The sequence below is a fragment of the Spea bombifrons genome, chromosome 4, assembly GCF_027358695.1.
Source record: "Spea bombifrons isolate aSpeBom1 chromosome 4, aSpeBom1.2.pri, whole genome shotgun sequence".
Lineage (NCBI taxonomy): Eukaryota > Metazoa > Chordata > Amphibia > Anura > Pelobatidae > Spea > Spea bombifrons.
Window position 1 is genome coordinate 19,982,851 of NC_071090.1, and position 14,789 is coordinate 19,997,639.

Below are 14,789 nucleotides of genomic sequence, written 5' to 3' on the forward strand. Positions count from 1 at the left end.
CCCAGGAGTCAGTGATCTGACGATTTCTATTAGCTGGTGACCCTTTAACAACCTGTATGCATACATACTTACACATTATTGATACTGTTTCTCTGGTGCTTAATGGTTTGAATAATAATAACGTAAAACTAAAACCATGTAGCAGGTAGGAACAAAGCTATACTGTGTCTGAAATGCAGCCCTGACAAGCTTCAAAACAGAACAAGAAAATCTAAAGCATTGTATTCAATCCATGACTGATTTATGGCTTGTGTATTATATTGTGAAATATGTTGACATACACTAAAGACTTCTCAAGATGCTCTAAGAGGTAGGTCAGCCTTGATATGAAGCTGTCATGTTATTAAAAGAAAAGCTTCCTCATGGTTAGAGTATAAAAGCAAGTTAACAATCCCATGAATCATCATACCTACAATGAAAATGTTGCAGAAGAAATAAATAAATAAAATAGCAAAAACATATGTCAACTCTAAGCTGATGGTTCTAATGTTCATAAATGAACGAGCTTCACTTGGAGTCTCCAAGATAAGCACTGCTTTTCCCAGGCTACTGGTTAATATCTTTAGTTTAGGTTTATTTCAGTTCTTAAATCGTTTGGGGCAACCTGAAGATATTTGTTACGCTCCACCAATTATTGGTTCCAAATCATCAGGGTAGAGGTAGACCTGTAATCTGGAGATCTCGGGGCCTGGGTGTAAAGAAACATTTTCTGTTCCTCTCCGAGATACACATTCCACGTGCTTTATGGACTTATACATCCTCTAGACAGGTTCATTCATCCGTATACCACATCATGGTCCAGACCTGTAACCGTACCCCTAGAACACGAGTCCTGCTTTGTCCACATAAAATGTGGATTCAAAAACAAATACGGGAGTGCAACTGTCTTATTAAAAACTACATTTCATTGTCAAAAAACTTAGGTCCCTACTCCTTACCTTGTATATAACAGGTTGTGAATACTACCAAGGTATGCCACCAACCCGTTTGGAAATTACCAAATGGCAAAAACAGAGAAAAGAATACATTTTATTTTAATTATTCACTTATTTTTTTAACTGTCGTTGCAGTATATTTTCTAAGGGATGCTGAAGGTCCATAAAGTGACCTTCTTTCACATAACATTTTATTTAGGCTATGTGCCGCGTCGTTGACACAAGATGGATGCATGGAACTGTACGGTGTTATTACTTGTGCTTATTTTCTTCCCTGTAGCTCACATTTTATTTTAAAATATGAAAAGGGTTCTTGTCTGAGGCATGGCTGAAATCCCTCTCGTGTACAGTATATTTTTATCTACATCATGTCGGCCTCTTTCTATTTCCAGCGCACATTCCCTCCCACACTCCTCCTCTACATCTGGAAACAAAAGAACCAAATTCAATTAATGTCATCTTATTATAGTCCCAGCTGGAGTCCATGGATAGGCATGCAGGATTTAAGGCGCGGTAAAATGTCCACGCAAGTTACAGGATGACCAGCGATTACTTGTGGAGCCAGCAAACTGCAAAGGTAACCAGTTCTATTTGCTTAACGTAACGCAATCTAATTTATAACCCAGAGGTCGGGAAAGAGTTCTATTTCAACAACTTCACTAATAATGTTTAAAGCAAGCCAAACAAAACAGGCAGCCAATCAAGAAGAATGGGCATTCTATGCACAAGTAACAATAATGCAAACGCTATTGAAATATATGTAAACCATTAGGTAATAATAATAAAAAAAACAAACTTCTGCTATACTGAATGCCCCATTCTAGGAGCTCAGAATGTGGGTATGGGTGTATTACAGTGTTCTACAACCACAAAAGCCAAAATGATATATGTATGTATGTATAGGAAATTGTATGAAAATGAAAGTGCATAAACAGCTCTTAATAGGTCACAGTGGCACATAAAAAGTCTATGTAAGCTGTGTTCCCTGGTCACATCTCTAACCACATGTTCTAAAAAGTGTCTCTGGTTATTTGAAATGTTGGAAGATATGGTATAAGGTCTTCTTCATAACCTTAAAAATTTTTTTGAAGACACTTGCTAGAGTTGGGTTGCTTGTTGATTACGTGTTGATTAGGTGTTCTGAGGTCTACATGGTGTATAGAGGCAGGTTTTCAGGAGATGGGATGAGGAACCCGGTATGGAGGATGCTTCACAAACAGACAAGGACCGATCAGCTAAATAGAGCGGTGTCTGATACCGAAAACCAAGCAGGTCACGGTAGAGAGAGCAGCAAAATCCAGTTATCAATCACCAGGGGTCAGGATTGGAGAGAGCAACGAAGTCCAATACTCAATCGCCAGGGGTCACGATTGGAGAGAGCAACATAGTCAATAATCAATAGCCAGGGGTTGGTAACAGGAGTCAGATAAGTAGCAATAGCAAACGTAGAATAGTGGTACTCAGTGCTGGTTTTTAAATCTATCGCCATGTGTTGCCCCACCCCCATGCATGGCATACCCCGCCTTCTCCACTCAGGGATGAATAAAGAGAGGCGGGGGCGCGCACGCTCATAGATTCCACCGGGAGGACAGCCGGTGGAGTAGGAGCGGCAACAGTGGACTGGGAGCTGTTACCCACGGTCAGCGGGTAGTCGGGTGAGTAGCTCCGTCGGGGTCTCTGCTGTGGACCCTGACACAAGTGTAAAAGGCAGACACTTTAATTCATATGATAGTTGAGAGCTTTAAATGGGATCCCATTTGCCAAATGTTTGTCTTATTCTGCCAAGCTTTGTCATACCCTTTCAATGTAGATATTGTAACGAAGGGCTGTAAGGCTGCAACTAACGATTATTTTAATATTTTTTTTATTAATCAGATAAAAAAAATTTTTTGGTTTATTCAAAATAATTTAATGAGGGTACTGGGGATGTTAATGATGGAAACTGGGAATGGGATCAGAAATAAGGGTGAGAGGGAGTTTATTTAATTTGCAGACCGGAAGGTGGGAGGGGGTTAATGAAGGGACCGGGGGAGTTAATGATGGTACAAGAGAGAGAGACTGGGGGCCAGATCAGACCGAGGGGTCAGAGGGAGGGGGTTTATTTTATTTGCAGACCAAATGGTGTGAGGGGGTTCATGAGGGGACCGGGGAAGTTAATGATGGGATCTGGGGACCGGATCAGATCAAAGGGTGAGAGAGAGTTTATTTAACCCCTTAATGACAAAGCCCGTACATGTACGGGTTCCAAATGCATTGTTTCCAATGGGTTTAGGGACCGCCCATTGTCCTTAAGGGGTTAATTTGCAGACCAAATGGTGTGAGGGGGTTAATGAGGGGACCAGGGGAGTTAATGATGGGATAAGAGTCAGAAAGACTGGGGACCAGATCAGACCAAAGTATGGGAGGCATATATACCTTACAGCAGCCTGCAGTCTGGCACATCTTCTCCACTCAGCTCCAAAGTAACATCTGTCTGAAGTGAGTTCAACTTTAACATTAATAGTGCGTGCTACACCCAGACCAACTAATCAAACTATTAACTAATAGATAATGAAAATCAATGAGAACTATTTTCATTATGAATTATTATCGATTCCATCGATTAGTTGTTGAGCCCTAAAGCACTGAGTAAATTGTTGCTGCTATATAAATGAAAGATAATAACAATAATACTAAAATGTTAAAATGTTACAAGATATACTCTGCAAAGTGCCCAAACCATTCGGGGGTCCTGATGTGAGAGAAAATGCATCAATAGATGAGAAATAATAGCGATGGCTGTGGGAAGATGCGCCAGACACGGTAGAAGTGTTTGCATTTATACAGCGCTAGCACTTTTTGGAGTGTACTGCACTGTATTGTTCTCTATGTAACGTTATTGTGCCCCTCAACTGATGGATATTTGTGAAAGCTGGAGAGATTGTTCATGTTGTGGATGCAGACCTTGGAAGCTTTTAGCTGTATTAAGTAATCACTTGTCATTTTGCTGTAACAGAAAATTAATCTGAAGGAGTCTGAAAATGAAATGTTGCGTCCCACAGTCATATTAGCACACGTCTCAACATATGTGCCCAACGTATGTGTCCAAATCAAGACACATGTGCTGGGGCGGTGTGACAAGAAGTGGAGAGGGTGGGCACCAGCCCTGGAAGCAGATGAGAATGACCACTGCTGGCCTTATAGCCCCCACGAGACAGCACAGCCTCCGTTGATTTTTCAGTTCCTTGGGCCAGTCAGGGGAGATCAGAAATCCTTTCAACCATGAGCTACCTGAAAATTGGGACAGTCCTATGAAAACAAAGACTGTTGGGAGGTATGTATTAAGAAATGATGACCCGGTAGTGGCTGCCTCCATCACATGATCTTCTATATCCCAGATCTTTGCATGTTAGAAGTAAAACACATTAAACACAAAATAATTCCCAAGAGCGGGCTTGTTGTCTTCTCACATGCTCCTCAGCATCAATAAGTGGTTCTTGACTTTGACTTTTTTGTAATTATTCATTATCACAAAGACCCACAAGGTGAGTATCTTAGCAACATGAAGTAGAATGGTGAATTGTGTTTTCTTCTTCTTTTTGCGTTTTTTAATTAAAAAAATGCTATATATATATAATGGGTCATATTTATTTAAAACAATCCCAGGACTATCTACCAGCATGAACATTCCACTGGTTTCTATAGTGACTTTTCCACATTCAGCACTGTGCCTTAGTGCAATTTCAATGCGATGCAGCAGCAAGGTGGCGGGTGGGGAATTTCTGTAATTAGGCCCATGGTGTAGTGAAGCCAAAAATCTGACGTGACTGTTCCTTTAGAAAACTTGTTTTTTTATGACTACCATTAATGCATGTATACATTTATGTATTTTTCTGAGCTTTCATTCCAGAGAATTTATGTTAAAGGACATTTATGAGCTTTGTGGTCATAAAGCAAACAATGTGGGTAAAGGGGAGCTCCCACCCAATTTCTTTTTACTAGTATTAGATTAAAAATGGTTTTAAAAATACTGTCAAACTAGTTTTTTTGTGTTATGTAATGTTTTCAGACAGCTGAATATTTGTACATGTTCTAGCTCTGTATCTTAGCCCAAGCTACTAGATACCCGGGCCCCTTATCATACTGCCTTGTGGTAAACTAAAGAATAGCTCAGTCTTAATCACCCAGCTGGACACTCTGAATAATGAAAGACTATGGAGGAACACACTTCATTAGCAAAGCCATATAGAATCAGTTCAGTGTGTTGTTTGAGCAAGAAATTTGTCAAAAGTTTCATCTGACTGACAACGACAGCCTCCAGGTTTGAAGATTACATTTTTTGTAACAAAATGGAATAAAACCAAATTTCCTGTATTTTAAGCTCAATTGAATTATTTTTCCAATGGAACTTTGCCTTTAAGGTTTTTGATTAAATAGTAGAAATTCTGGAACACTGTCTTCAGACCTTTACTCTGTGTCAATAGACCTTTGATCCTTTTGACGTCAGTGGATATTTGGGAGTGATTACAGTTGATACTTCTGGAAAAATCAGAGGGACATTAAATTCGGTGAGATGACTGCGCCAATTATGCAGATGCAAATAGGAAGAAAGAACAGCATCATCTTAAAGATGAAGCATCAGTAATAGAATGTTTCATAAATTGTATTCTATCTTAAAAGTTTTTATTTGTTTATGTGACAGGACGGTAACTGCAATGTTTGACGACATCATGTTCATGATACTGACGCCATTGGAATTATTTTGAATTTAGGGGTGAATTGTCTGCATTTCTGTTTCGCCCAGTGTTCACATGCTTTGCTTTCCTCACATATACCAGTCTGATAAATAAAAGGCGAGTGTATGCAAGTTGGCAGTCACGATGAGCTTGAGCAGAAAATTCGTACACATTGAACAACATTTGCAACTAGTATAGTCTCTTAGTCCAACTTGCAATTACATTCAGATCAATCAAAACTTGACTTGCGTCAACTTGTCAGCAACTCAGAAGTTTCCATTAACTCATGTCAACTCAAAACTAACTGCTTTATTAATGAACATGCTAGCTGTTTTACGAGTTGTTGCATGCAACGTAAGTTATGTCAGCTGGGTTAACCCTAATCATATCACAAAAAATGTAGGTGTCCAAACACCTCTGTTGCCAGTGTAACCGGAGACTATAGAACAAACTTCCACTGATGTTACAGCTCGCTGTAAACTGTGAATCCCCATTGTGGAGAAGATCATCAGGACAATGTGGCAAATGGGGCAGCTGAGTGGTATGGACACTCCAGCCATTATATGCACTTTAAGGCGTATGAGTCGTTCCATTCAATTTTTGTGATGTCCTCCGGGCTAGTCAACCAGACACATCTCCTGGCACGTAATATACTTAGAATCAACCAGCTCCAGTGTGGGGAGGGTGACCCCCTGTGAGCGTTTGATTTCAAGAGAAGCGCTTCCATGCCAAAATCATCGGACCATGGGGGAGGCTGGGAGCTGCCATTTCTGTTTGACATTTCTAACAGAAATTAGAAGACTCATAGCGAAAGTTATTTTTCTCACAGCTCTGTTGGCTTTCCAGCTCTGCTGGTAACTACTCAGAATTCTCTCTTTAAAAAACAAACTTTAAGATGTATTATTCTTTGGAATAGCTCCCTAGGACATTTTCTAAATAGGACCCTGACACAGCTGCTACAACATTAAAATGCTGGTATTGGAACATCCCTTTTAATACATTGTATTTTTCAGAACGAAATCCTGGTTGGAGGCTTTAGGTTTATAGTTAATATTTCCTTGGGACTAATCTAGGGAATCATACTTCTACTGTACCTTTAAAACTATTTTATGCACTATTAATGGGTAGCCATGTAACGCTTGCCGGATGTTCCTTTTCAGGAGCGCTTTTATTCTGCCAGCTACTGTGAATCTAAAATACATAATCACTTTTGCAAATAACATGTAGGCCTTGGAACAGCTTCAAGATCAATGTATTCCCGTTTATTTTCAGTTGTGCAAATAAACTGCATGAGCAGCTAAGAAAAAACATATGCACGTCCATGTACTGGGAAAAACGCTACTGAAGTACAAGCTGAAATTTGCCAAGCGTCTCATAAGATGCTTTTTAAAACGTTATCTTCATTTGTTCTTGCTGTCTTGTTTTCTGGCCAAAGAGAGAATTCTGGGTGGTTGCCACCATCGCTGGAAAGCCGACAAAGCTGCGAGAAAAAAATAACTTTTGCTATTGAAATGAGTCTTCTAATTTCTGTCAGAAATGTCAAACATTGCGGCGAAATGTTTACCAAACAAGAACAATTGAATTGCATTTTGGAAGACGTCTTCTCATTAATACCGTTTCCTGGGAAAATAAATATGTTCTAGATCCAAAATCTGCAGTGAACATAGGCCACAGTCGCGATAATGTTTATGTGGAATCTCTGTGGCAATTATGTGGAAACATCAGAATGTGCATTATTGTTAGTATTGAGTGTCTGTGTGTTATTATGTCTGAGTGAGTGTCTGCGTGTGTGTTAGTGTCGAATGCCTAGTTGTGTTAGTGTGAGTGTAAGGGCACAGGAAATACAACAGGGAGGAATAATCATGCAGATCCTCACAGCAGGAAGTTATAGTGGCTGCGCCCATGCTATATACATAAAGATCTAATAAATGACTAGTGTAAAGTAATATAATTATTTTGTTAGTAACACTTTTGTGTCAGAGTTAAAACCCTGCATTGATAACATTAAGTATTTCTTACTTCACTTTGTATTACTTAATTTAGAACCACAATTAATATTAAGATATTAACATTTAATATCTTAAGTACCTAAATATCTCCAAAACACTGATTGACAGAAAACACTACAAAACTATAAATAGATTTAATTATGTAATTTATTTAGGTTAAAAGCGGTGGTAGTCCACCTATAAAGGGACACTCCAGCCATCATCATGGACTTTAACAGTCGCTTTAAATTTTCATGTAGTCCCCGTTGGAATTGCACACAAGGTTTCTGCAGAAATCCCCATAAGCATTTGGCAGTTCCCCCATGCTCCAGCTATTTGGCATTAATTATACTTACTTGCATGATGCAATTATTGCAGCTCCAGCGCTGGCTCGGAGAGTGTTCCGGGTGAATGGAATACCCTTCTGTGCACACACGCACATAGAATAGCCCCAGATTTAAGAATCGATGCCACTACCCACGCGAGTTTTAAAAAAATTTTCTCAGAACAAGAAGGACTTTCTTCAGATACCATTTTTTTGATCTGCCACAGAGTTTTGTAATAGAAGGACTGCCGCCAAGCTAGATCTGCCCTCCTAGCCTGGATACATCACTGGCGTTGACGAAAAATATATGATATCTTTTCCTGCTTAAACACCACACTGAGCTGTTTCTTTATGGCAATGCTAATGAAGTCCGTCCCCCCTTGGACATTCATCACACAATGTCCGGCCTGTGTATTAACAATGAACAATTCTGTTGTTTACCACAAGGGATTATGCTAATCTGCTGCTGTCTGGAAACATTACATCATGCAAAACCTACAATTGTTATTTAAAAGCAAGAAGATGTTTTCTGATACTAGTTGTAAAACAATTTGATGAGAGCTTAAATATCATCACCCCTTCACCAAGAGCTAGTCTTAGCTAAAGAGTGAGACAGTTCCCCAAGGATGGGGCAGCAGAACCATTACATTGGTTTATTTAATATATAAAACTATCACTAAACAGAACAATAACACAAGATTTTGGGGAAAAAATTTGACACTTTAATAAGGTTACATTTTTTACAACACGAAGAAAAATAATCATGCTAAGATGGCCAGATAGTTCTTATCTGCTATCAGATGCAATGTATAAAGGTTCCTCAAGACCAACGTGTAGGAATTTTGCAACTGTTACTTTATAAAGCACTTTTTTGCAAAACATGTCAAAAGATTAGATCTGTGAAAGAAAAAGATACAAAATCCCACCTTAAATGCAGAGCACATTAAGTATAGATATTAATTGGGTTTTTTTTCTCCCTAATTAACTTTCATATTCTAAGAGACGTTACCACATTCTTCACATGACTGAACCTGCATAAAGGCTGGTAGATCTGTATAGAAATCATTATGTCGCGACAAGGTCATACATAGCCTCTACATTTCTAGATATGGCATTACTATAACCTGGATCTAGAATCGACTGGTAAAGAGCCGCCGATGACATAGTGAAAGTCAGATATGAAGACCTCCAGAGAGCCTTCCCTTTTCCCAGCTCACATTAAGTGTGTAGCCCTTCCAGATTCAAGGTCTGCCAGAGGTCACGTGCAGAAAAACCATGAAAATCCTACCCCCGTCGTGGGCTCCCTTTAGTCTTTGTGCCGTTGCACAACAAATACACAACTCCACAGGGAGCCGTCTAAAAGCTCTTTAAAACCGCTTTACCAAAAAAAGTTATACATTTTTTTAGTACTCTCCGCATCCCACCGTGTAAGATGATCCGTCGCACTTAAAGATTGATAAAAAGGTATGGTCTCCATGTGTTTAGATCCTAGTAGCAGACAAGATTAGGGTTAATATAAATTCATGTTGTGCTGAGGTTGCGAATTATGCTCCATGCCACCAGAAGATAGATTAACCCTTGTATAAAAAACGCATCACTTACACCAAAGTATCGTGTGTCGCAGTATGTTCAGTGAACACACCCTAGCAGATCTGTCATTTTCATTCTTGCTCTATAGGTTTAATCGGTTAAAATCCGAATCTGGTTCAGTTCCTATGGCAACACTGTATCTGTGCCAGCTTTTCTGTCACATGACAATTCAAACATTCCATGAAAAATGATAAATGAGAGTACATTTGACATGATTAAGGGATTCATTCTGTAAAGGTTTTGGGGATTCCACAGCCCCGAGAGTAGTGTTTCGAATGCCATATTTATAAATGTGTTAAATTCGGGTAGAGTAGGTGGAACAGCACCTTTACTTCCCAGACCGCTCTTGGGGAAATTAAAGAGAAAACATGTTAGCTAAATAACTAACGCATTTGATACTTTTTAACAGACATAAAGTCATTTGTTTAATCGTTAACCAACCTAGCTTCTATGTCCAAGGTCTTGTCTGCGGGTCATGGCTGAATTTTTTTTACTTCTGCGGTTGTACACATTTTCAGACTAATCGTTTTTCCTTTAGTCTTTTAGACATCACAAAGAATATATTATATGTTTATAATTTTATTTTGGTTTGTATGTCATAACCAGGAGTTCTTTCTATTCCCTAAAAAGGCAGGTGCCTATAGAAGCTTTAAGGTTAAACATGGGGCACCAACCTCAAGTGTAAACACTAAAAAAAAAACTTTTGAAATAGGTCTTTCTGGGGATTCTTAAAAAAAAGAGTGTCAGGAGAGGTCAGATGCCTTGTGTTGAGGTAAAGTGCATCACTCCTTCAAATCGACAGTTTTATTGCTATGCTTTGGGGCAATTAGTAGGCTGGCCAGTTGATAGCCAGCAGCCATGCTTTGTCCCCACTGCTGTCCATGGTACTGATAGAAGGCCTCCCTCGTATAATGGTTCACATTAACCCTTTTGGAAACTGATGGTTTTATTGTTAACCCAAGGAAGTCATAAGAATTGCATTGTTTTCCAGCAGCATATGTGGGACTCAGCATGCAAAATCCCTCCTACTGCTTTACTCCATCAGGAATTAAAAGCTGATCCCTACATATGGTGCCCAGTGAAGGAGAGCTAAATCATTATTAATTCAGACCTTTGTCAGTGAGTAACTCATTATATTCTCCAAATTGGGCCCATGGTATAACACCTGGGGCCTCCTATTATTACGTGTGGTACGGAAGTCAAACCCAAGCCCACAACAATATCTCACTGAATATTGATTCATTTGTCTATACTCTTGCACCTTATCGATTGCTACATTCATTCACATTACAGTGCACATGTTCACACTATTGTTTTTTTAAAGGGCCAGCCACACCGCTTTTACCAAGTATCAATCAAAGAAGCAAAGCAAGACTAAGATTCTACTACTGTAGATTGTAAATCCAGCATAATATAGCACTAGCTGTTTGAAGTGAGATTAGGCAAAAAAAAGTGTTTAGAGTGCAGATTAAGAATGCCGAATAGCATCTTTCATTTGTTTTTTTATTTTTGTTCACCTTTTTTAACTTTAATGCCCAAATTCATAGAGCATGTAGACAAGTATACTGATGAGCAATTATATTTAAAATGAAAAGAGGGACATAAAAGATTCAATGTAGCAAATTATAAAAATACCTCCCATTTTAACATTATTTCCTGAAAATAACTGCCTTCTTTTTGAATGCCCCTTTTGGGGATAAAGAAATCTTCAATTAAATTTCACGCCTAGAGAGGTACTCTGATTCAGAAATGAAAGGCATCCTACAGAGCTGCCTCTTAACCTGCAGACTCCAAGTTAGTAACTTCTGAACAGTCAATATAAATCACTTATTCCTTTGTGATTTTACCCAAAATTATGTTCAACAATTTTTTTTTATGTCGCAAAGAGATTTTACTTTTCTTTAATTTTTTTTTCTTGCAGTACTAAGCAAATGCAGGAACCGTAACACAGACTTGCAAAACCTTCAAACCGAATAGCAACAATCTACATGATGCCGATAACATGGTTACAAGTCATTTTGCTGTGACACTGGATGAATAACTACTGCTGTATATCAATGTAATGCTTCAAATAAAAATCTTCATTGTTTCCTCCATACCTGCAGTTCTAGAGGAAGAAGTCTATCTCCAGGTATCAGCTATGCATTATAAAGGGCCGACACCTGGGGGTTTCTCTGTAGGAAGCTCTTCATAATACGTGGTTAAGGTGGTGGAAATGTTTATTCACCACAGCTTTAGTGCATAAACCTCAAAATTCTACAACAGTTTTCAGGCTTGGTGTCTTCCTGATGATAAATGCAATTCCCTACACAACTTACCTGCATGGGTCATTGTCACGTGTTCTTCCTTGGAATTGTTGTTATAGATGACAACTGCCGAAGCATTGTGAGAGGCAGCACGTAGGATCTTTTCCTTGAACGTACAATTCCCTCGCTGTAGAAATGCGATCCAGTGCTTAGTGTTTGGGGGCACGTGGAAACGGGTTTGAGGGTCACAGCCTTGTCGATCTATCACTAGAAGACAAGAGAGAGAAATGAACATTAACTGAGATATTTTCAAAATCCATGAAATTTAGGGCAACTCAAAGTGAGTTTGCAGAAGAGTTGTGGGTCAACTCCTCAGCCCCACCAGTGACACCAAACAGGTTTCTCCTGTTAGAAGGTTGATTGGCCTTGAATAATGGATAATCTAACTAGTGAGCTCTCTTTAAAGAATCTTACTAATTTAACTGTGCATTATAACGATATATACAATTCTTGAAGATGCTCACCAGAATTGGCCCTTCATTATACAATAAAAATACAACTAAAAATAGCATTTTAGAATATAAAGTTACCTATACAGGCTGCTTCATACATACCAGGTAAAAGTAAGTCAATTAAGTCAAATGTGGAATACTTCAGTATGGGACGATGAACTCAGACTGGCCATCAGGCACACTGGGTGGTTGCCTATTGAGGTGGTGCCCATTAGCCTCCAACCCATTATTATTGCCCCTCTGGCAGCCACACACTGCACTTCTAGGCAATATAAAAGTGTAGCATGCAGTCAAATGGCTTAAAAGTGATGGGGACAATTTTACATCCCAGTCTGGTCCTGGGTGAGCTGAAAGTCTTCTCGCCACAGAGATCTGAAAAGCCATCTGCTAGTGTACCAGTGCACTCGCTGCACACATTCTGTGGTTTGTATACACAAACATATTAATGAGATACTCAGGAACGATGTTTGAAAACACATATTAGCCCCTGGCTAAAAATCACGGCATGAGACAGCTACCGGCAGAGTGGTTTCAAGTCAGACTTCTGCGCACCAATAAACTATCCAACGCTGTGAATCGAAGGCCCCATTTGTGCGTTATTAAAGCAATAGATTTATCTGAAAACTAATTCCATCCCCGCGAACATAAATAAACACTTCACCGCAAGTATGGAAACCCTTTTTGTTCCTACAACCTGCCAACGCTCCATCGTCTTACGTAAAATGAACAAAATAAAAGAGAAGAAAGGCTTTCTTTCTCCCTTTGTAGCAGTGCTTTTATAGTGATTAAATTAATTCGATGTTTGGGGCAGCGGCGACAAAGAGAACACTTGTTTGTGATTTGACATGCGGATATTCAGCTAACTGTCAAATGACAGCATATTCACTACTGAAATGAAAGTTCTGTACCTTCATTGAACATTTATCTCATATTAAATGTAATGAGAAAAAAAGGAAATTAACATGCAAGGCTATTAAATTAGCAAATAAAAAAATGTTTTAGTGATCCGAAATGTTTGATTACAGACTTACATATGACTTGGTTTCACGATATAGAGCTGTGTCTCTCCCTCCAAAAAAAGAATTCATTTTTTCTGATGGCTTTGCTATTTTATAAAGACTTAGTGTTCTAAGAATTCTTGCCGCTGTAGCTGAGAACTTAAAACTCTCTTGTGCGTCGACTCCCTAGGTGTTTGGAAGAAAGTGTCCTTGACTTATACGAGTACAGAAATACCATACAGTAAGCTTCAGTGAAAAATAAAGTAATCTTTATGGTAGCCGTGAAGACTCTGCTAACTACAGACCAGCAAGCCTGACATCATTAGAAGGAAACCAAGTTAAAGGAAAGGATTAACAGCAAGGTTTTAGTTTTTGTCTAACTAACCTACTTCATTTTTTGATTACCGCATGCATTACAAATATACATTAATACATAGACACATCAGGAGATGAGGAGCTTGCCATCTAGCCTTATGGTACTTTTGTTCTAGGCAGGGATGGTGGGCTTATGAGGGCCCCACTGATGAGCTTACAGCCTATATTAAGATTTCAGTAAGATGTTTGTCGCCCATTAATGACAAGAGAGACAGGAGGTTGTATCTAACGGTATATTCAAAGGAAAGTCTTGTTACCTGTGGGGTACCTCAGGGATTTGTATTTGGACACTTTCTTTTTACTATTTTTATTAGCCATATTACAAACGGTCTGGAAGGTGAGGTATGTATATTCATCAATCATCCAAAAGTGTGCAAACGGGAAGACATTCCTGGTCAAATAAGCCGAATGACTAACGATTTAAGTAAATTAGAAGAATTGTCAAGAGTGTGGCAGCTACATTTCATTGAGGGAATTTACGCATGAATGGGATTGACATAAGGCTATCCTGAATATAAGACACGACCAAGGATCCAGGTTTGAGGTTTTTACAGGAGGAAAACAAATGGACAGGCTAGATGGGCCGAACGGTTCTTATCTACCGTATTGGCCCAAACATAGGCCACCCCCATTTTAGGTCTTTAAAGTGGGGGTGCGGCCTATATTCGGGGTTTTGCGCAGGAATGCGCAGTTCGTGTCGCCCGATACATGCATGGATATCAGGGGGGCAGAGCGGCACATCTAGGGGGCAGGTGGCCATTTCTAGTGGTCATAAAGCATATCTGGGGGGGGCAGGTGGGCATTTCTAGGGGGCATAAAGCATTTCAGGGGGGCAGAGTTGCATATCTGGGGTGGCAGAAGGGCCTATCTATAAGTAAGGTGCATTATGAATTAAGGAGGGGACCTTAAAATGGCTGTTGGTTTTCTGTCTGTATATAACATATGCTGACAAACTGATAGATCTCAAAAATGCTAAAATACATGTATTCCTGTTCATTCATTAGACAAAATACTGTTTTACCATTCCACTAATGTGTATTTTTTCTTTAAAAATATTTTTTTCTTTAAAATAGCACCAAACTTTAAGGGTGCGGCCTATACGAGC

The 14,789-nt window shown here is 39.2% G+C and overlaps 1 protein-coding gene across 3 annotated transcripts in view; it reads right to left on the minus strand.

Annotated features, from left to right (window-relative positions):
- Window positions 1-14,789, minus strand: part of RNF130 (ring finger protein 130) — a 95,608-nt gene that overhangs the window by 50,485 nt on the left and 30,334 nt on the right. For all 3 annotated transcript variants that reach the window (XM_053463615.1, XM_053463616.1, XM_053463614.1), the window contains one exon: window positions 11,872-12,066. In XM_053463615.1, coding sequence (XP_053319590.1) covers window positions 11,872-12,066 — 195 coding nt within the window. The remainder of the gene's footprint in view (window positions 1-11,871; window positions 12,067-14,789) is intronic.